Source organism: Mastigoproctus giganteus, chromosome 9, assembly GCF_048544385.1.
Source record: "Mastigoproctus giganteus isolate SK-2022 chromosome 9, ASM4854438v1, whole genome shotgun sequence".
NCBI classification, from domain to species: Eukaryota; Metazoa; Arthropoda; class Arachnida; order Uropygi; family Thelyphonidae; genus Mastigoproctus; species Mastigoproctus giganteus.
In genome coordinates, this window is record NC_143583.1 from 37,560,143 (window position 1) to 37,580,171 (window position 20,029).

At 38.7% G+C, this 20,029-nt stretch overlaps 1 protein-coding gene across 2 annotated transcripts in view; it reads left to right on the top strand.

Annotated features, from left to right (window-relative positions):
- Positions 1-20,029, top strand: part of LOC150080151 (sodium/potassium-transporting ATPase subunit alpha-like) — a 265,285-nt gene that overhangs the window by 190,870 nt on the left and 54,386 nt on the right. For both annotated transcript variants that reach the window (XM_090380961.1, XM_090380962.1), the window contains exons 11-14: positions 999-1,191; positions 9,823-9,998; positions 11,766-11,902; positions 16,975-17,192. In XM_090380961.1, coding sequence (XP_090237087.1) covers positions 999-1,191; positions 9,823-9,998; positions 11,766-11,902; positions 16,975-17,192 — 724 coding nt within the window. The remainder of the gene's footprint in view (positions 1-998; positions 1,192-9,822; positions 9,999-11,765; positions 11,903-16,974; positions 17,193-20,029) is intronic.

The following is a 20,029-nucleotide window of genomic DNA, read 5'->3' on the forward strand; positions in this document are numbered from 1 at the left end:
ACTCGTGATGAATAACTTTATCTTCTATAATGCTGGCCCACATGTTGACTTGGAAACGGGATTGCTGAATGGATTGAGTATTTTGCACTGACTATGTGTAGAGATTGTATGTTAAATCCCATCTCGTGTAAATGTTGCCTCGTCGAATCTACAGGATACGTGCAAGAAAGTCAGAGCCGTTGTTGATACGATTAAGTATCCATAAACAAAATTGCTCACGCGCAAGTGAATCCCCTACTTGCAATGCCTGAACGCGCATACACTACAGCACGTGTTCACGCAGTTTGCACAAATTTAGGATGACCCATTAACGACCGAGATCGGCCTCTGTCGTGATGCGCTTTCACTTTACCCCATTCCCTAAAATTATGGTAGACGTTGACAAACATACGCCAATTAGGGTGTCGCCTTGTTGGAAAAAAGACGCTGCCAATCGGTGGCAGCTCTGGCATTTCCTTCACATACACCATACACAAAATGAATGTCTGCGTATTCTGCTAACGTTAATGCTCCTCTACTCTCCATACACGTAATAAAGTTACTGTGCCAATCGTTACAGCCGTACATTTTCATCATCACGCGTTTTATAAAAAATTCAGTACGACAATTTACATAACACTTTGTGCAACAATCTGATTTGCATATCCCACTTCGTGATGTTCACAAAACGCTAGTACTCAAATGTCGTCACTAATCTGTTCAACGCTCTAACTCAAAACTCGTTGCTCCTACTGTACTTCAAACTGAGTGTAGACTTTTCTTCTTGTATTTTAGCGAACCATTCCCTCAAGAAATATCGACGTTGATTTCAAGGACACCCTGTAGGGGGAAAATTAAATTTACATATACAGAAGGTAAGTTTAATTTCTTGAATTTACTGGCTGAAATGTGGTGTGGAGAGCACTTTCTTAAAGGTGAAGTCCTTACCTGGTTATATTTCTTAATTGATTAGGCTACAATTAAGTATCCTTACCTGGTTATATTTCTTCATTGATTAGGTGACAATTAACGAGACAGATGATTCGGATGATCCATCATACATACTATGCATGAAAGGTGCTCCTGAGCGTATATTGGAACGTTGCTCAACTATTTTTATCAACGGAAAAAACAAAGTATTGGATGATGAATTGAAAGATGCCTTCAATAGCGCTTATATGGAATTAGGTGGAATGGGGGAGAGAGTCATCGGTAAGACGCTGTGTATTCCATTTATGTTCACTTAGTATTAGTTAGTAAGAAATATGGTGATAGGATGTTTCATTCCTGTTGATAATCTACATTATATTGTGGTACTTGAACAAAGGTAGTATTTTAGCCAGCTAATTACATTTCGTAAACATCGATGGAGAAATGCATTGAGAAAACTATAAGACCACTTAACATATATTAAATATGAAAACTGAGTTGCTGATGCAGATAGAAGGAAGGACGTTTTCTCTGTTTGGAGTGCGATGCCATTTAATTCGCTGGCAAAAATATTAGCTACCTTTGTTCAGCATACCTTTGTTTAATGCAATGTAGTGTTATGCAAAATTTTTGGTATTAAAAAAGGAAATTGGTGTTGAACAACGATACCAACTCAGCTTTTATGTTAAAAGCAAACGAGGTAACAATTACTGCAGTGTGTGTTCGGTACGAAGGGAGTAAGTAGCTTGAAATCAAAACGTCTATACATTTGTGAGTTTACTGTCATTAAACACATTAGATATGGAAGTTTATCATTCAAGCAAAACGTATACTATCCACTCATTATGACTACCTAATAGTGGGTATGACCTCCACCGCCGTCACACGGCGAGGCATAGGCTCTCTAAGGTCTCTGAAGTTACATGAGGTAAGTTGTACCACGTCGCCAAGTTAGGCGATGTAGATCTGCAATAATCTTTGGTGGAGGAAGCAACTACCGGCTCAGTCGAACTACGTAATCATAGAGCCATAACTCATATCCGGCGAATTCGCTGCCAGGGTAGTTCCTGGAAGTAACTTTCTGTTCGGCGAACCACTCTTGACCAATAACGGCCGCGTGACGGGGCACATTATCCTGCTGGAATATACCTGTGTCAGCCGGAAAGACATTCGCCAAGAACGGTGTACCTGACTAGCCATAATAAACAAGTAGTTTTAACATTTAGAATGCGGTATAGAGGTATAATGGGTCCAAGAAATCCCAACAAAAACACTTCTACCACCTGCCTTTTTCTGTTGGACGAGGACGTCGAAGTGAATCCCCTCCGCAATTTTTCACCGTAATCTCCATTTACCAACAATACCGCATACCCAGAAAACATGATTCATCGGAAAAGGCAACTTTTTTTTTTCCATTCGTTAGCGGTTCATTGATGCCGTTCAGATGCAATCTGACGTCAGTGGCGACGGATGGCTGTAAGCATGAATACCCTGACCGGGTGCCTATGCCGTTGGCCCATACGGAAGAGAGTTCATTGGATATTATTATTATTATTATTATTATCTGTTTATTTCTCTTTCGAGACACCCATAAACAGCACGTGGCTAGAGGGCGTGGTTACATTATATCAGTATTTACAAGCATATTTACATGAACTTATTTACAAAATTTGGAGATGAAAAACACAGAGTATGTGGTTAATGAATTAATTGTCAAATTGGTTTAATTGATTACATTAATTACTAAATGATTGTTAAATTCTAAATATTATTATATAAATTATTAAGTTAGTCTTATTATATTTGTACCTGCCGGTACACATTACCAAAGATTTCTGTCCTATACTTTGTCTGTACATAGTTTCTCTGGATCTATATTTAAATTATTAAAATAATTCACAATATTTGCTGAGAAGAATCTCCCCACCCAGAGAGTCCAACTGAGTCAATTGGCACTTGAGACTTGGTGTTCTTCCCTGTTTATTCTCGGTCGTATCATCCGAGGGCGAGTGATCACGTTTCCCACTTTCGGCGCATCTATTCTCTCCGTTAGTAGCTTTTCCAGAGTTAAAATGTTTCTGGTTATGACATACTTCCAGGGTGTGATATCCAGATTGGCAAACAAGACCGCTCTTGAAATGGTAAACGGTTTCCCGGCGATCTTATTTAGCCTTCTCAGGAGCCAGTATTCTCCTCCTAAGAAGGCCTTGTTGTTGTTCTCGGGGGCCGATGACCAGATAGTCGATGCGTACCACAGAATCGGTGTGCTGCGTATGTCTTTTTCCTAATGTGTTCGAAGTGAGGTATGAAGTTTAATCCTTCATCCCACTTAAGGCCAAGGTCGACATGTGTGTGTGGGGGATATGGTCTTGGAAACACCGCTGGTCATCCGCTGGTAGTCTATGCGGATAGCATAATGGATATAGTCACCGTCCTCCCCAGACCGGGTGGTAAAGGCTCGGGTTCGAATCCCGTCAGTGAAGCAATGGACTTTTATAGGCTTTTTCACTCCGTTCCTGAGTTAGTCGCTCTCAGGCTTGGACAGCAAGGACTCCACCCCCCCCCCCCAGAAACTCGGATTTTTCTTCTGGCAAAAGAAGTTAATCGAGAGAACGCCCGTAATCCATGAATATATTACACATGGGCAAATAAGACAGCACTTGTGCCTAATATGGTAGTTTTCTTGGTCTTCCCCTGGCTAAAAATCCATGGTCATATACACCGACGAGCCAAAACATTATGACCAGCGAGTCGTTATGCAAATCGAAGCAACTTGCAAGTGAACTACGGCACGTGCACGGGTCGGGACACGGTATAAAAAACACCTGATACCGAGCTTCGTTAATCAGTGTTACTCTTGTTCTTCAGATAGGAAAGGCAGCAGACTTAAGCGAGTTTGACAAAAGCCAAATTGTAATGGCCAGACGACTGTGTCAGAGCATATCCGAAACGGCACGGCTGGTGGGATGCTTTGAGTCAGCCGTGGTTAGTACCTACCGAAAGTGGTCCGAGGATGGAAAACCCATGAACTGACAGCGCGGCGTTGAACGACTACAGCTCATCGATGCTCGAGGTGAGTGAAGGCTCTCCCGGATGGGGCGTGGTAACAGAAGGGCGACTGTGGCACAACTCGCCGGTAATTGAAATGCTGGTGACGGGAATAATGTGTCACAACACATAGTACATCGAACTCAGATGGCCGTAAGCATGGATACCTTGACCGGGTGGCTATTCCATTAGCCCATACGGAAGAGATTGGATATGGCCTTGGAAACAGCGCTGGTCATCCACTTGCGGCTGCGTAGCTGAAGGATGCTGTGAGTGCCCATGCTAACCACGGTTCACCAGCGACAGTGCCTACAATGGGCACGGAAGCATCGAAACTGGACCTTTAGTGATTGGAAGAAGGTCGTCTGGTCTGATGAATAACGTTTTCTGTTGCATCATGTGGACGGCCGGCTACGTGTGCGTCGTTTACCTGGGGAAGTGATGGCGCCTGGGTGCACTGTGGGAGAAAAACAAGCCAGTGTTGGTAGTGTCATGCTTTGGGCGATGTTCTGCTGGGATACCCTGGGTCCATTCATCCATGTGTCGGGCACTCTGACGTCTACCACCTACTAAACATCATTGCTGACCAGGTACAACCTTTAAAGATTTCCAAGTATTGCCCTGGAAATTCCGCAGACATCAATCCCATAGAGCCTCTGTGGTTTGTGTTCGAACAGGAACTCCGATCTACGGCGTCTCAACCACGGACCTTACAGGAGTTAAGGGATCTGCTGGTTACGTGTTGGTGCCAGATTACCACAAGACACATTTAGAAATCTTTTAGCGTCCATGCCTTGTCGGGTACGAGCTGTTTTACCTGCATATGAAGGACCAACATCATATTAGATAGATGGTCATAATGTTTTGGCTCATCGGTGTGTGTGTGTATATGAGGCTTATGTTAGGTGGCATCAGGAACGCTAGTTCAACTCTGTCGTATTATGGTGTGTTGATACGATACTCTGTACAACGGCTAGAAATATGTGTGTAGTGTTGTGTTTGTGTGTGAATTGTGTTCTGTTGTTTGTTGTAAACAAACCTAGTCAACAACTGTCATATTTCCATTCAAGACCGAACTTATGCTTCCATGTGTATTATTAGCATTAGCAAAGGCACATGATGCAAGAAAAGCAAGCTTATATAACATCAGCCAAAAAAAAAATCCCTTCTCATTTCACCCATCCACTTGCGCCAAATGTTTGTCTAGTTCTGCCTTGAACCTATTTAAGCTATCAACTTCTACAACGACAGATGGAAGTTTGTTCCAGCAATAAACCACCCGCTGGCTAAAGGCAACTTCCGCACATCTATCCTACAGCCGTCTTTCCTCAATTTGAATTTATGCCCTCTCAGGCGATTATTCTGAGCAAGAGGAAGCATCCCATCAGCATTGAGCATGCTCAAACCATTCAAGGCTTTACCCACCTCAATCAGATCACCTCGCAGTGCCTAGTCTCCAGAATGTAATTTGCAAAATTTAAGCCTTTCTTCGTAAGAGCAACTCTTTGTTCCATTCACTAATCTTGTTGCCCTACTCTGTACTCGTTCCAGCAGCTCTACATCCTTCTTAAAATGAGGCCTCTATACCTGTATACAGTACTCAAGTTGTGGCCTGACCATTGCCTTATATAAGGGGATAATCACCTCCTTATCCCTACTATACAGGAAAAATTCCTGTATATCATTGACAAGACACCATGAGCTACTCTTACAGACCGTCTGAACTGTTCCGAAAACTTCATATCTGCTTGCACAATTACCCCCAGGTCCTTTTCATTCTCTACCCCTGTCATTGTGGTACCACAGAGTCGATACGTTACTCTGGGATTACTGCTTCCCATATGTAGTACTTTACATTTGTCAATGTTAAACTTCACTTGCCACCTATTAGCCCATCTTTTTACAGAAAGGATGTCTATCCTTTCTGTACACATTGTACTCCCCAAATTCCAGTTCTGCACTGCTTATGTCTGTGAGACACCATGTCTCTGATATCCCAACAATATCTGCCTTTGATGTCTTGACTAGCACTTCAAGCTCATCGGATTTGTTAACTGTACTTTTAGCATTGGTGTACATGCAAATATACATGCACCTTGTTCTACTCTTAGTTACCCTAACACAGCCCATGTATTTACTTGTTCCACTATGACTCCCAGCAGTCCTGGAAATTCCCATTGCCTTGCTTTCCAGGCTGCTGCTCAATTGCATTTCAATAGAAGTAGTGCAAGAATCACTTTTACCTCTGCCAGCGGGTACTGTTAATCTATTAGTCTGTGTATCCTCCCCCAAGCTAGCAGTTTTCCGACCCGCCTAATTCTGGCTCGGTAGCATCAGCAAATATTCTTGCACCCTTTCTATTTAAGTGTATCCCACCCCTGTAGATCGACTAACTGAACCACGGAGTGAAAAGAGCCCATCAAAGTTACTCTTGTCATTGGGGGATTCGAACCCGACCTTTTTTACCCAGTGTGAGGAGGAGAGTGGTTAAAACCATTGTGGTACCTGTGCAGACAAAGTCCATGATCAGCCGTTACACCGTGTTCCGTCTATTGGCTCTCAAAAGGCAAGGTAGCCTACTTTCACTACGACCATCGATGAGGCTTTGGCGCTTGCAATTGGCCCGGAGACTGCTGCGTCCACCATACTCCCACTCTTGGAATACCTTAACTTCACCACACTTCGCGAGCAGCCTACAATCTTCACAGTTTTTTCTTACTACTGCTGTCCTTCAAATCGGTACCGACAATCATCCCTTTTTCGAATTCTCATCCCTGAATCATCCCTGCCATAAACCTGCAGCAGCATATTGACAGGTTCTCACCGCTACGCGTGTGCTATGTTATGTTATGTTACGCGTCCAGAAACGTTAGTTCAACTTCGGTGTAGTGTGTTACAAGGCGTGAAGGAATGGCATTACGGCATTATTAAATATATACTGTCCAGTGTAAACATTATGGCCACCTCCATGCCAAAATATGGATGTGGTCATAATGTTTACACTGGACAATATAAATTTAATAGGTAATCCCTGTGTATCCAACAATATTCGTAAACTTTGATTGATTTACCATAATGCAGCCAATATTTCTGCAGAGATTCCCTCAAGAGCAGCTATGATTTACCTTTGAATTCTTCAGTGGTTTGTAGACTTCAGTGGTATGACATTTATTCCTGTAGACATTGTTCTTTAGGGCAATATGATATCGTAGAAATTCGGATTCGTCGTTTCAACGAGGTGGAGTCATCTTTAGTGGCATAGTGGCATAGTATTTAGGTTCAGGCACCACTGGTGGTTTCCCACATCTGCACCATATATACTCTGTGATGAAATGCAGAACTACTGCACAGTTAGAAAAAAGTGTAATGTCTGGTTAATGTAGTATTGTGCTTTGTTCTGTTGTTGTGTCTGGCTGCTTGGCCTCGGGGCCCCTACTGGGACTCCACGTTGCCCGCCACAACCACTGGGAGGTGAGCCAGGCTGCCCATTATACTCTGGCTGCCTCTGCCAGGGTTGCCTGAGCTTCCTGACAGAAGCCATAAAAAAAAGAATAATAATAATAAAATAAATAAATAAATAAAAATAATAAAAATAATAAATAAATAAAAAAATAAAAATAATAAATAAATAAAAAAATAAAAATAAAATAAAAAATAAAAATATTAAAAAAATAAAATAAAAAAATAATAAAATAAAAAATATGAAGAGTGAAAAAATAAATAAATAAAAAGATAAGAGAGCATATGGGGGGGGTAAGAGAAGAAGAGGTCAAATGTGGGGAATAGTAGTTGGAGTGGACCAAAGAGGGAAGGCAGTCCACTCTAAGGAAGAGGATGGAGAAGGGAGTTGAAAATTACAGGAGCAGGTGCTCCTGTGAGTATCCTGCACCCAGGGTAAATTGCATTATCCTATCCCAGTAGGGGATCTTTAATCGCGGATCTCGATTACAGATTATCCCATCATTAAAATGTTCCTTCAGGAAATGAAGAGCCACATTTCTGAAGCCACACCTCTGAAGCTCTTGATAACCACCTACAAGTTGATGCAGTCTACACAGATATATCCAAGGCATTTGATAAAGTCCCGCACGAACAACTTCTGGAAAAACTTAAGCTATATGGTATTCGTGACCCTTTGCTCTCATGGCTACGCAGCTATATTACGCATCGTTCCTTGAGCGTTATCATCGATCAAGTGAACTCAGACTGTTTTATACCACTAAGCGGAGTACCACAAGGCTCTCCCTTAGGTCCTCTTCTCTTCATTGTTTTCGTAAATGATCTTCCTTCTTTCATCTACACCTCCAATGTTCAAGTTGCTCTCTATGCAGATGATCTTAAGATCTACTCAGCAGTGAAGGAGACTACCGATTCTCAACAACTTCAATGTGCTCTCAATAAATTCTCTCTGTGGCTATCTCTGAATGGCTTGTCTGTTAACCCCTCGAAGTGCAAAGTTATCTCTTTCTCATCTTGCAGATCTCCACAACTAATGAATACGGAGTATAGTATTAACTCTGTGATCATCGAAAGGTGTGACCAAGTTAACGACTTAGGGATTCTCTTTTCCAGCAGTGCTAAATTCGATGCCCATGTCCTTAAAATCACCAGCAAAGCATTCAAAACACTGGGATTCATCAAACGGAACACATACAAGTTCAAAAACTACAGATATGCGGTTATCCTTTATAAAACTATTGTTCTGCCAATCCTTGAATTCAGTTCACCCATCTGGAATCCTCACACAAAGACTTTAACTAACAAAATTGAAGCAGTCCAAAAAAACTTTGTCCGTTACCTCACGTACCGCAATCCTCTATTCTATCACTCAGTGTATTATGAATCGCTGTGTGATTACTTTCATCTGAGGCCTCTGTGCACTAGAAGAGTTACTGCTGACATCGCCCTTCTAGCCAAAGTAATCACTGGAATTTACGAAGCATCTGATATCCTGAGTAAAATAAACTTCAATGCTCCTTGTAGACAAGTCAGGAACCTTACACCGTTTCGCCTTGACTCTGCCAACACGGACTTTATGAAGTTCAGTCCACTGAACAGAATCAGCAAATCAGCAAACGACTCTCGCATTGACTTCTTTGACAACTCCCAATCACTGATGAACTCCATCCACAAGTTTGCCTCTTCACTTAAACTGCAAAGTGACTAGCTCACATCTAATTATTGTAGTTTATTATTATTTGTTATATTATTTTTCTGTTCTCTAACGGATTAATTATTACTTGTTTTACCGGTAACTTAACTTAATACAATCCTCTTTTGTACATATGCTTTTATTGTTTGAATCTATATCAATGTTTATCGTCCTGTAGGATTTCACATTATTGTTATTATGTTTATTGATCTGATCTCAGATACACTGTTAATGGTTACCTGTTGTGTATCTTGTTATTAATAAAATAAAAAAAAAATAAAAATAAAAATAAAAAAAAAAAATTTACCGTATGTGGTCATGCGCCATCTTGTTAGAAAAATATTTCTTCCATGCCCACTCCCATGTCCTAAAGATCTGGAGACTTCTTTTACTAAGTTTCACTTTAAACTCGCGATGCATATAACAAAACTGCCAGTTTTTTAAAAATTCCCATGTCTTATTTCTTTAATGATGCCAAACTCATCAATGCAAATTCAATGCATCAAAAAATAGCACTCTTACTTTTTTCCCCTTAAAAATCCCTTACAATATATATTACTAAAATCGCATTAAAATGAATGAACGCATTTTTAGTTTTCCAGTGTTATAATAATCGTGTTAACGGGGCATATGATTTAATTATTTTTCATTCCTGATGACACTTTTGAATGTCATCCACAATGTTCAAATTTCGGTTGCATTAATTGTTTCAGGTTTCTGTGACTATAAACTGCCTGCCAAGCAATATCCTAAGGGCTATCCTTTTGACGCAGAAGAGCAGAACTTTCCTCTTGAAAATTTACGTTTCGTTGGCCTCATTGCGATGATAGATCCCCCACGTGCTGCCGTCCCGGATGCAGTTGCCAAGTGCCGAAGTGCAGGCATTAAGGTAAGAAACCAAAATATTATAAGGAAATTTACTACTATTTACTTTTTATTTCATTTTATATCAAATTCCTGATTATACTACATATGGGAAATAAAGATAATTTATTCATTATTCATCGTTTGACTGCATTGGGAAATTTTGATTGGCATTGAAATGAAGATCTTTCATCTTAACACTTAACTGCACAATTAAATATATACTACATGATTATGAAGCAAATGATTGCTTGTCTCTTATATCTCCTTAACGCTGATAACTGTATTCCAAGTAGCGGTATTAAAGTTTCATATCAGATCACAAGCTGTTTGAGTACCTAGGAAATGGCTTGCTTATGAGTAGTTCTGGTAGATCTTCACTTCTGAATATATTACCATTCTAATCTAACTTCTACTAGTTCTCATGGTTCTGAGATGTAAAAACTGATAATTGTTTTAAAAAAGCAGAACTGGTCTGGTTTCTTCTGATCACACCCATCTCATTTAGCATAGAAAGTTTGGTTAAGTTTTGGGACTGAGTCATTTTAAAGAAAACAAGATATTAGAATGTCAAAAAAGAAACTTTAATATTTTTAAAAACGTTGTCGCGAAATAAGTACCAGCACCCTTTATCTCAAAACCAAGAATTTATCGGTGATTTTTGTAGCCAAACGTTCAACGCTTTCGCATACTACTTCTTATATCAACTGTTATAACTGGTGAAAGAAATTTCTTGTGAAGGATTATTCCCTTTCTATAGAAGAAGGTGGTCAACATCTTTCGTTTTTGATTTTTGAAAACGATTTTTTTTTTGTCTAGAAGAGCATGTTGATCCCCATTATGTGCTTCTTCTCTTTGTTTGTGGATCTTATTCGAACCACCATCACTCGTCCAATGGAGCAAAAAGAAGGATCGTTATTACGTTATTAATAACTTCGATACTCTCTTCGCATGCTTCAAGTCTGAGGAACTTTTTGTCATCAGTCAAACAGGGCGGAAGAAACTTAACGTCGATCTCCAATTTCCCCAAATCGCCTGTCAGATTTGGATGAACTGTTTCATCGAGGTTCTGGGACACGTAAACCACCTTTTAGAGGGGAGCAGTCATGTAGATCAGCTGCTAAGCTAAGGCGTGCTCCATCATGGTGTCCTACCTGCTTTGACATGCGTGCCATGGATCCAGTCCTGGAACTTAATTGTCAAACTTTGTAGAGTTAAAACAAAGTTACAAATAGCAGTTACATAAAAATAAATTTTTGAATTGCTAGTTGCGCTGGACCTAATTTGAGTTTTCCCATTTCTGATTCGCACGACTATCACTGGGTGTTGTGTTGTTCTCCTACACCTCGAGAAAAAGTCCTGGATTCGATTCCCTTGAGTATTTCCCACTCTGGCCGAAATAGTTGGTCTTGAGCGAGGGTTGCATAAGTTTTCCCTACCGGAAACATCCTGCAGACAAACCGACCAGTGAAATCAGTCATTAAAATATAAATAATATTCTGGCAAACTGAAAAACAAACAATTCAAAAATTAACAATAAAAAAAACAAATAAATTTTCAATTGATTTTTTTTTTTTCATCTTCCTTTTCCAGTACTTTATGCAAAGTGTTTTATCGTAATGTTTTTATATTGCTTTGCCTTATTATATGCTTGATCTTACGTGATGTGTAAGTTTTCGTTATTTATTAGCATTTTGGAATTTATATGATTCTAAGTGCAATGTAATATTAATAAAAATAAATTAAAATTTAAAAAATCTGTATTATATTTTTATTTTATTTATCTACGTAGGTCATAATGGTTACTGGAGACCATCCAATCACTGCTAAAGCTATTGCAAAAGCAGTAGGTATAATCTCTGAAGGCACCGAAACTGTTGAAGACATTGCAGAGCGGCTAAATATTCCAGTTGAACAAGTCAATCCACTGTTAGTTTTGTTTAGATACTGCAATAACATTTTAGGACGTTAATATTTCTTTAGAATACGTAAATGTTGAGAAAAATTAATTAACCCTTATTTAACCCACACAATCAAAAGGTGTTCATTTTTTTAAATAAAGTTTAATTTCTGAATTGGCGGTGTGTGTGTGTGTGTGTGTGTGTGTCAGAAACACACTCACTGAATTACCGTAGAATCCATCATTTGTATTTTTTACAATTGTTTATCGATTTTAGCCAAATTTGACATGGTGATAGGAGATGCCATAGGAAACGTCACAGGGGTTATAATTACTTCTACTACCTTGAAAAAAAAATTATAAACGACTTTTGATGGATTTGGTCAATTTTCTTTAGTAAACAATGCAAGGATGCAACAGAAATAATAATAAAAAAAGGGAATGAGATAAAGTACTTTTATGAAAAATATTTAAGAAACCCAGGTGGAAAAAAGGAACCTAGATAATTTATAAAAGCGTAATTTACTGCTATTGTGTAAAGTACACTACTAAAAATTGGCGGAATGAAACTATCAAGAATATATATTATGCTGGTAGGATTTATTTATGGCGAGGAGTAACACCTCTTAAAATGAACCCATCTTTTCTCAGTTTGAAAAACTCTCTTATAAAAACAATAAAGCAGTAAATTGCATCAGGATCAGTGTATAATAATATATTTCGCTCCTGAGTGATAAATGTGTAGAGTATAATATAAATGTGTAGAGTAGTTTTATTATGTTAAAAGTTTCCCTTCGAAACTCCTTCCCATCCTTGTATAAAATTTCCAGTAAAATACTTGGTTATTGGAGCATATCTCAAGAATGATTTGCTTTCTTAAATTTGTGTATAAATTGTATTTATTTAATCTCAGGATTGAAGGGAAAGCATTACGTATCTGGTCATGCGTCAGTAACATGCAAGAATGAGCGATAAAAAATAAGAAAAAATTTGCAGTTGACTTATTTAGCAGATGAAGACCCTCACCATCGAAAAATTTCTTTCGAACGGTCTATCAAATGAAATAAGTTATTTCAAATACGATGAAAAAATATTCACTGAAATTACCTCTTGTATACTGTCTTTGATTTAACATTTTGAGAAGAAGAAATCACCAAATTCCATGATTCCACTCGTTTAGTTCTTTTATGTTACTAAATTATTCATTGTGGTAGCACATTTAATATTAATGAAAAAGCCAGAAATTATATTTATTTGTCTGTTTAAAAATATATATGCATGCCCCGGCACAGCAACATGCTAAAAGGGCAAATCAGTTACAACTGTTTAATGTAGGGAAAGTTTCACTTTTAAATTCATAAAAAAATCAAATATAAAACTCTTAAAGGAGTTATAAACGTATATAATTCTAACGTTACAAATGAATATAAGCAAATGCATCTTCAAGCATCAGTATCTTATATTTCTTTTAAGTGAAAAGTATGAGTGGGTCGATTTGCAGACTATTAAATTGTCTAAGGTATGTGTGGCATCGTGTTAATGTATTGGTAATTTCCCAATTCGCTTCTGTTATTCGATCCTTTTGAAGTAAGTTGTCCATCGAGGAAGACAGTTGTGGAGATCGAAGAGCCATCTATTCTGTATGAAAAAAAATTGGCATAGCATTTTTATGTCTGTTGATATAATGATGAGGTGCTAAGGTTTTACTTATAAAGTAGTTTAAAGAACTGATCTGAATATTTTAAAGCAGTTATTATCTGTATGATTAATCCACCTCATGAGACAGTATTCTGATGACACATTTTTCTACCGAGGAGAGGAGTACAAGGTAATCGATGCATAAAAAATCACTGGATTAATGCATTAAGTAGCATAATTCACAAGGATGTTCTGATCTAAAATTTTCACGTGTTCATCATGTCCATATTAAAGAGAAGTATTAAGATGATTGACATAATGCTTTGCTTTACATTTGTCAACTTGGATAACTGGAAATCCATGAAGAACTTTAACATAACGTCCAACAGTTTTTGATGAAGGTCTTTTGAGCACGTTTGGCCTCGCTAATGAATAGACCTATAGTATCATGATAGTTCTGTAAATACATCATCAGTGTTTTGATGCTCCGATTTAAGTCTGCGTCACTGTGCCATCGGAGCGATGAATAATTTAATCATCTGCATAAACCAAGAAATCTTGATTGCCAAGAAAGGGCCCAACGCAGCAGCATAAACATTGCAGAAAGAACGCTTCCCTGCGGAATACCTCTTGTGACTTGAAAATGTTGCTAAAAATTATCACAAGAAACCAAAAGCTTGCGTTTTTTAAATCAATAATTTTGATAAAATAGAAGGTTCCGCGAATATTGAAATAAAATTCAAGTATGTAAAGAAGAGTACTGACTGATTAATAATCTGTCAAACCAATTATCCATGCAATATTAATATGAAAATTAATTTATATTAAGTTTTTGAAGAGAGAAGTTGAAAAGTGGCCACTCGCGTGCCTTGTATCGGTTTCAATTTACACTTGATCTTAAGAACTCCTAAACCGGATATAAATGTTGTCAACCGTTCCAGTCCGCTGTCTTCAGTTCAGTTTTTCCATCAAGCAGCTTTATAAAATTAATAGAATTAAGTTGATTTGAAAGTAAATTCCTACGATCCCAGTTTCCTAAAACAGATATTATGCGGGAAATGCATTGGGTGTGTATATTCATCATGAATAGATGAATAACGAAGGCAATTAACTAACCGGAGAAGCTATTTTTGTTATTGTGGCTTACTTTTAGGAATACAAAAGGGTTTGCGACAAAGTGAATGCAGCTGTTCTGGAAAATATAAAAGAGATTCTATTTCAGACATGATCAAATAGACTAAAAGCATTATGTAGGAATCTCATCTCATTTTTCAACTAAACTAATCGTGACTATATGCATCAAAGAAAAAGTATGTTATGTTATGTATTCGTAGTCTAAAAATAAACGAGCAACTCTTGCTGACAAAAACAGTTTCTTTGTATTTCGTTCGCCTACTAAAAAAGAAATAAAACCGTTGGCGTATTCGACATCTCTAGACGCTGATCCGCCGTATCTATCATGATTACTAGTCCAGAATAAATCATGTCGCTCAGTTCACTTTTCTTTTAGCATTCACTCGAAGAAAATACAGAGTGAAAGAGAGAGTCTTGTTTGTATAGCAATTTATGGTTCAATAAGACAGAAAGAGAGAGAGAGATGCAGAGAGAAGCTTGTTGTGTTTATATAGAAATTTATGGGTTTTTTTTATATAAATTATATTTTATATATATTTTGTTTTTTTTAAATAAATAAATATATAAATAAATAAAATAATAAAATATATATATATATATCTGTTTATTTTATATATATTATATTGTGTATTACAAGAGGTGTTCAATTAAAACATGCTTAGGGTTCTTTAAAAAGTTATTTTTAGTTAACTTTGGAAAAGTCTCCTGTATCATTTAACCATTCACTCCAACTGCTTCGCTAAGCTACACATTTCTTCTTCAAAAACAGTTGCTGACTTAACAATATTTTGACTGCTGTTTTAATTTCATCATTCAAATTAACATTGTCATTTCGAAGGTTTTTTTGAATAGACCAAAATCGCGAACATCACATGGTCACAAATCTGAACTACACACAAGGTGTTTGAGCGACTCCCACCTTACTATCTGAAGCAAGATCTGAATCAGGTTAGGTAAGTGTATGCATATATTATCATGAAGCATATCGATTTATCCAGTTAGTGTTCTAATCATATGCATGTGATTCAAAGTTTGAGAATGTCGTTCTGATTTAATGCTGACATCAAATTCTTTGAAGTTGATGACAACAAAAGGCCACGGTGATCGGAGAATTCAGTTACCATAAATTTCCCTGCAAAAATATGTGCTGGATTTTTTTCGCTCCTGAAGACTAATAACGTCTCTCAGGCTTCTAGATTCAGAAGAGGGTAGTTAAATTAATTAATGACCCATCTCTTATAAAATCTCTACACTCTGTCTCATAGACGTTTTGTTTCTGCCGACATTCCTTTTCTATAGATACATGGGCAGTGTTTTTCTGAAATGGCTTCTATAATTCCCCCCTGTCTCCCCAAAACCAGTCCGAACCGCGACATCCAACTTCAAATTCACAGACCCAACTTTTTTTCTTCCTCATTTATTCCTTCAACATCCGTTTTCTGGAACATCCTCCCTTCACACGCATTTCCTAAAAGCAATCTGCAGAAATTCAAATCTAATGTCAACGCGTATCTTATTTCATCTTCTTCATCTTCAACTCACGCATGGTATTAAGTACTATAGGTTCTAAAATCTGTGTTTGGGGTTTTCGTTAAAAAAAATGAACAACGCGACTTTTACTGCATTCCGCTTCTCTTTGTAATCATTCTGTTATTGGTCCTCGCAGGTAACGTGGTGGATATAATCACCGTCCTCTCTATACTGCGCCTAGGTTCAAATCCTGTCAGTGACAGCAAATATTTTCATGGGCTTTTTTTTCACAACGTGGCTGAGTTTGTCGATCTTGATCAAGGATTGCATATATTTTATTTTTCTTTCCCGAAAACTCAGGCTCTACTTCTATCAAACAGTAAACCGACGAAGAATACACGCAGTTACAGACCCAATATACTGATACCTCATAGCCTTAGTTGTTTGGTGCCTAACAGGCACACACTAATTTTATTATGAAGAATCTTGTAGTTAACATCCTTCAATAGTTAAAAATGGGATGGATGCACTCTGATCCGTTATGGATGCACCGTATGTTTAAAATGTCAGACTAAACACACACAACCTTAACAAAGTGCAACGAAACGAATCCGGTCTTGTGAATTAGTATGTCAACGTGTTGGTTTAAGCTTACGCTCATCTATTTCTCCTACCTTTTTGAGACGATAATGCACCCGCTTCGAACTTGTTTTAATTGAATAACCTAGTTAGTTTAAGCAGAACATAACAGGAAACACACAGTTTTCTATTTTATTACTTGTTGGTTTCTTATATCTCTCTACAATCAAAGAAGAGAAGGAAAAAATACATTTGTGTATCATTTTAATTTTTCATCCAGGGAAGCCAAGGCTTGTGTGGTTCATGGATCAGAGCTACGAGATCTCAATCCAACCCAGCTAGATGATATCCTTAAAAACCACCCAGAAATTGTGTTTGCCCGTACGTCACCCCAACAAAAGCTGATTATCGTCGAAGGATGTCAAAGACTTGGAGCTATTGTGGCTGTGACAGGAGATGGAGTGAACGATTCTCCTGCTCTTAAGAAAGCTGATATTGGTATGATGTCTGAATTTAGTGCATGCTGAACGTTACAACGTTCAATATTTGCTTTATATACTATGTTAATTTTATTTATAAAAATGCCAGATATAAAGAATAAATAAACTTTGCGTTTCTGTTAAGATACTGAATATCTTAAACAAGAAGCGCACACTTTTTATTTGTGTTTCCAGACACGTATCGATGTCTGGGAAACTGAAAGGGATTTTCAGAAAACATTCTAGTAGAGTCTAAGCTCGCTTGCGTGATATGGATTTAAAAAATGCCCCTTATAGGATGGATCATAAAATAGATCTGATTTAAGATGGGTTTATATGGATGTCTTCAAAGGATTATTAATATAATTGATGAATCTTGTCAAATCTTAACTATGAGTACTTAACTTTTTTTTACACACACTGAGTAGCAGTTTATTAGGTACACATACTTCTTCATGAGATGGAGCACCCCTTCAGTAACAACATCACGTGTTCGTATCATGGACTATAAAGCTGGTGGTTAGATATATACAGAAATGCTGTTATTATGCAAACGACAGATTTAAGTGATTTTGAACGTGGCATGGTACTCGAGGCCAGCCCTCGTGGATAGCACAGCTGTATAATCACCATCCTCTTCACACTGAGTGGTAAAGAGCTGAGTTCGAATCCTATCAATGAAGCGAGAAATTTTTATGGGCCTTTTGCACGACGTAGCTGAGTTAGAAAGACTCAGGCGAGGGTTGCGTGGTGTTTTCTTCCGGAAACGCAGATTTTTTTTTTCTTCCAGCAAAGAGCAAGTCGACCACGCAATTTACAGACATGTTATATATATGGCGCAGTATGGTCTAAGTTGCTGATGCGCCTAAAACCGTACAACAGCCAATCAAGTGTGTCAAACACGCCGGTATGAGAATTTCAGAAACTGGAACTCTGTTGAGGTTTTCGCGTAAGACTATGTCTCGGGCTTATCGAGATTGGTCCAGTAACCAAATGACGTCCAACCAACGGTGATGCTGTGTTTGGAAACAGCTCATTGTTGCGAGAAGCCACCAGCGGCTAATAAGACTTGTGCTAGATAACAGAACGGCTACAGTCAGAAAATAACAACCTAATAGAACAGTGATAAGCAAAGAGGAATTCAGAACATGTATCTTGTCAAAATCCACAGTCATTCAATTTACAATAATTATGGGAATTAATTGAGTCAACATGATCAGCATCTCTGTGACACGCTTTACATACCTCTTTGAGTCCATGCCACGACGCATCAGGTTTGTTCTGAAGGTTAGAGGAACACAGGTACTATTCGTTATTGTGAAGGTGTACTAATAAAGGGGTAACTCAGTGTAATCTGACAATAATATCCTCTCCTAGTGTACTCTGTTTTTAAAAGATTTTTTGTGTAACTCGACCTTAGCAGAATTATGCGTGTTCTGAAGGTCGGCTTGTCTGTTTTGCAAGCTACATATCAATGTTGTTTTAATTACTAATCAGACCAATCAGACCGATATATATTAATTAATTTGCAGTCTTAACAAGAGTACATTTATCCTTAATGAATATCTGTTATTTGAATGAGCTTTCATCCCATTTGTCACCAGGGCTTTTGCCCATATGCGACTAGTTCTTATTGACAACGAACCATTCAGTAGGTTAATAAAATACAAAACACAAAATCCCACAGGTCAATTCAAACAACAACAAAAAATATTAATAAAGAGATTCATAATAAACGACCATTTGGCCTCACGGTGGGGATGGGCCTCCCACACCCCCACCACGAGGAGGTACGTTGCTATTATTTAGATCATCTACATGCGTACCCGTCCAATAAAAGCCTGTTTTACAAAATCAGCAAATAAGCTGAAGAAACTACTTATATTTAAAAAAATTCCACTAAAGTGGACTGGGAGAGTGCGTGCGTCCCTCGCTCTGATGTCCTGATAACAGTCACAAGTCAACACTATGTGAAGACCCGTTTCCGGCTCTCCACAAGAGCACATATCTGAGGTAGCTAATCCCAACTGGTGTAGCCTCGACCTCGAGACACAGCAAGTCTCCAAACCAAACTGGGACTAGGGACTTCGCCGCCCGCTCAGAGTCTGCACGGAGGGAATAAAGGAGTACAAATGACATCCTTTCTCAGAATGTTCCACTGCGATTGCCAGATGGTCTCCAAGTCATCATTGACGCGTCTCCGCTCTGATTGTCAATAGCAAAAGTCACCGGCCCAACTGGGCACGACCGGACGCCGAACACTTGTCGAGTAATTCCTCTCTTCAGGGCATATCTAAGGGAAGCCTTGGCTACCAGCAAGTCCTCGAGAATCTTGCCTACTTGAATACATAATGCCTCAGTGGCCACTATTCGGCAAGTCTTGGTGATGCCAAGAAGATCAAAACGCTGAGCAGAGAGAAGGATCTGTCGGACATTAGAGTGTTCAGCCCTCCCTCCCCAAGCTCCAGCCGCGTAAGTCAGGACTGGGACAAATACGTTGACATAAAGGAGGTGGAGGGCATCCCCTTTATGCCCCAATCCACGCTAGTAACTCGCTGGAGCCTGCCATGAATCCTCTTCTCCCTGCCCGGGATGTAATTGACATGAGTCACAAAGCTCGGCCGCTACTCAAGACAAACACCAAGGTACATGGTCTTTGTTATTACCCAAAGCGAGAATTCCCTAGACCTATAAACGGGCGGCCGCAAACAGTTGAGGCGACCCCCTCAGCAGCACAGTCATGGACGTGTGCACAGAAACGTGCAACTTATGCAGAGCGGCCCAGGATAACAAACTGGTCTAGCAGGTAGTCGCCCGCACTTCGAGTTCCTTGCGGGAGTTACCCCCCCACCCCCC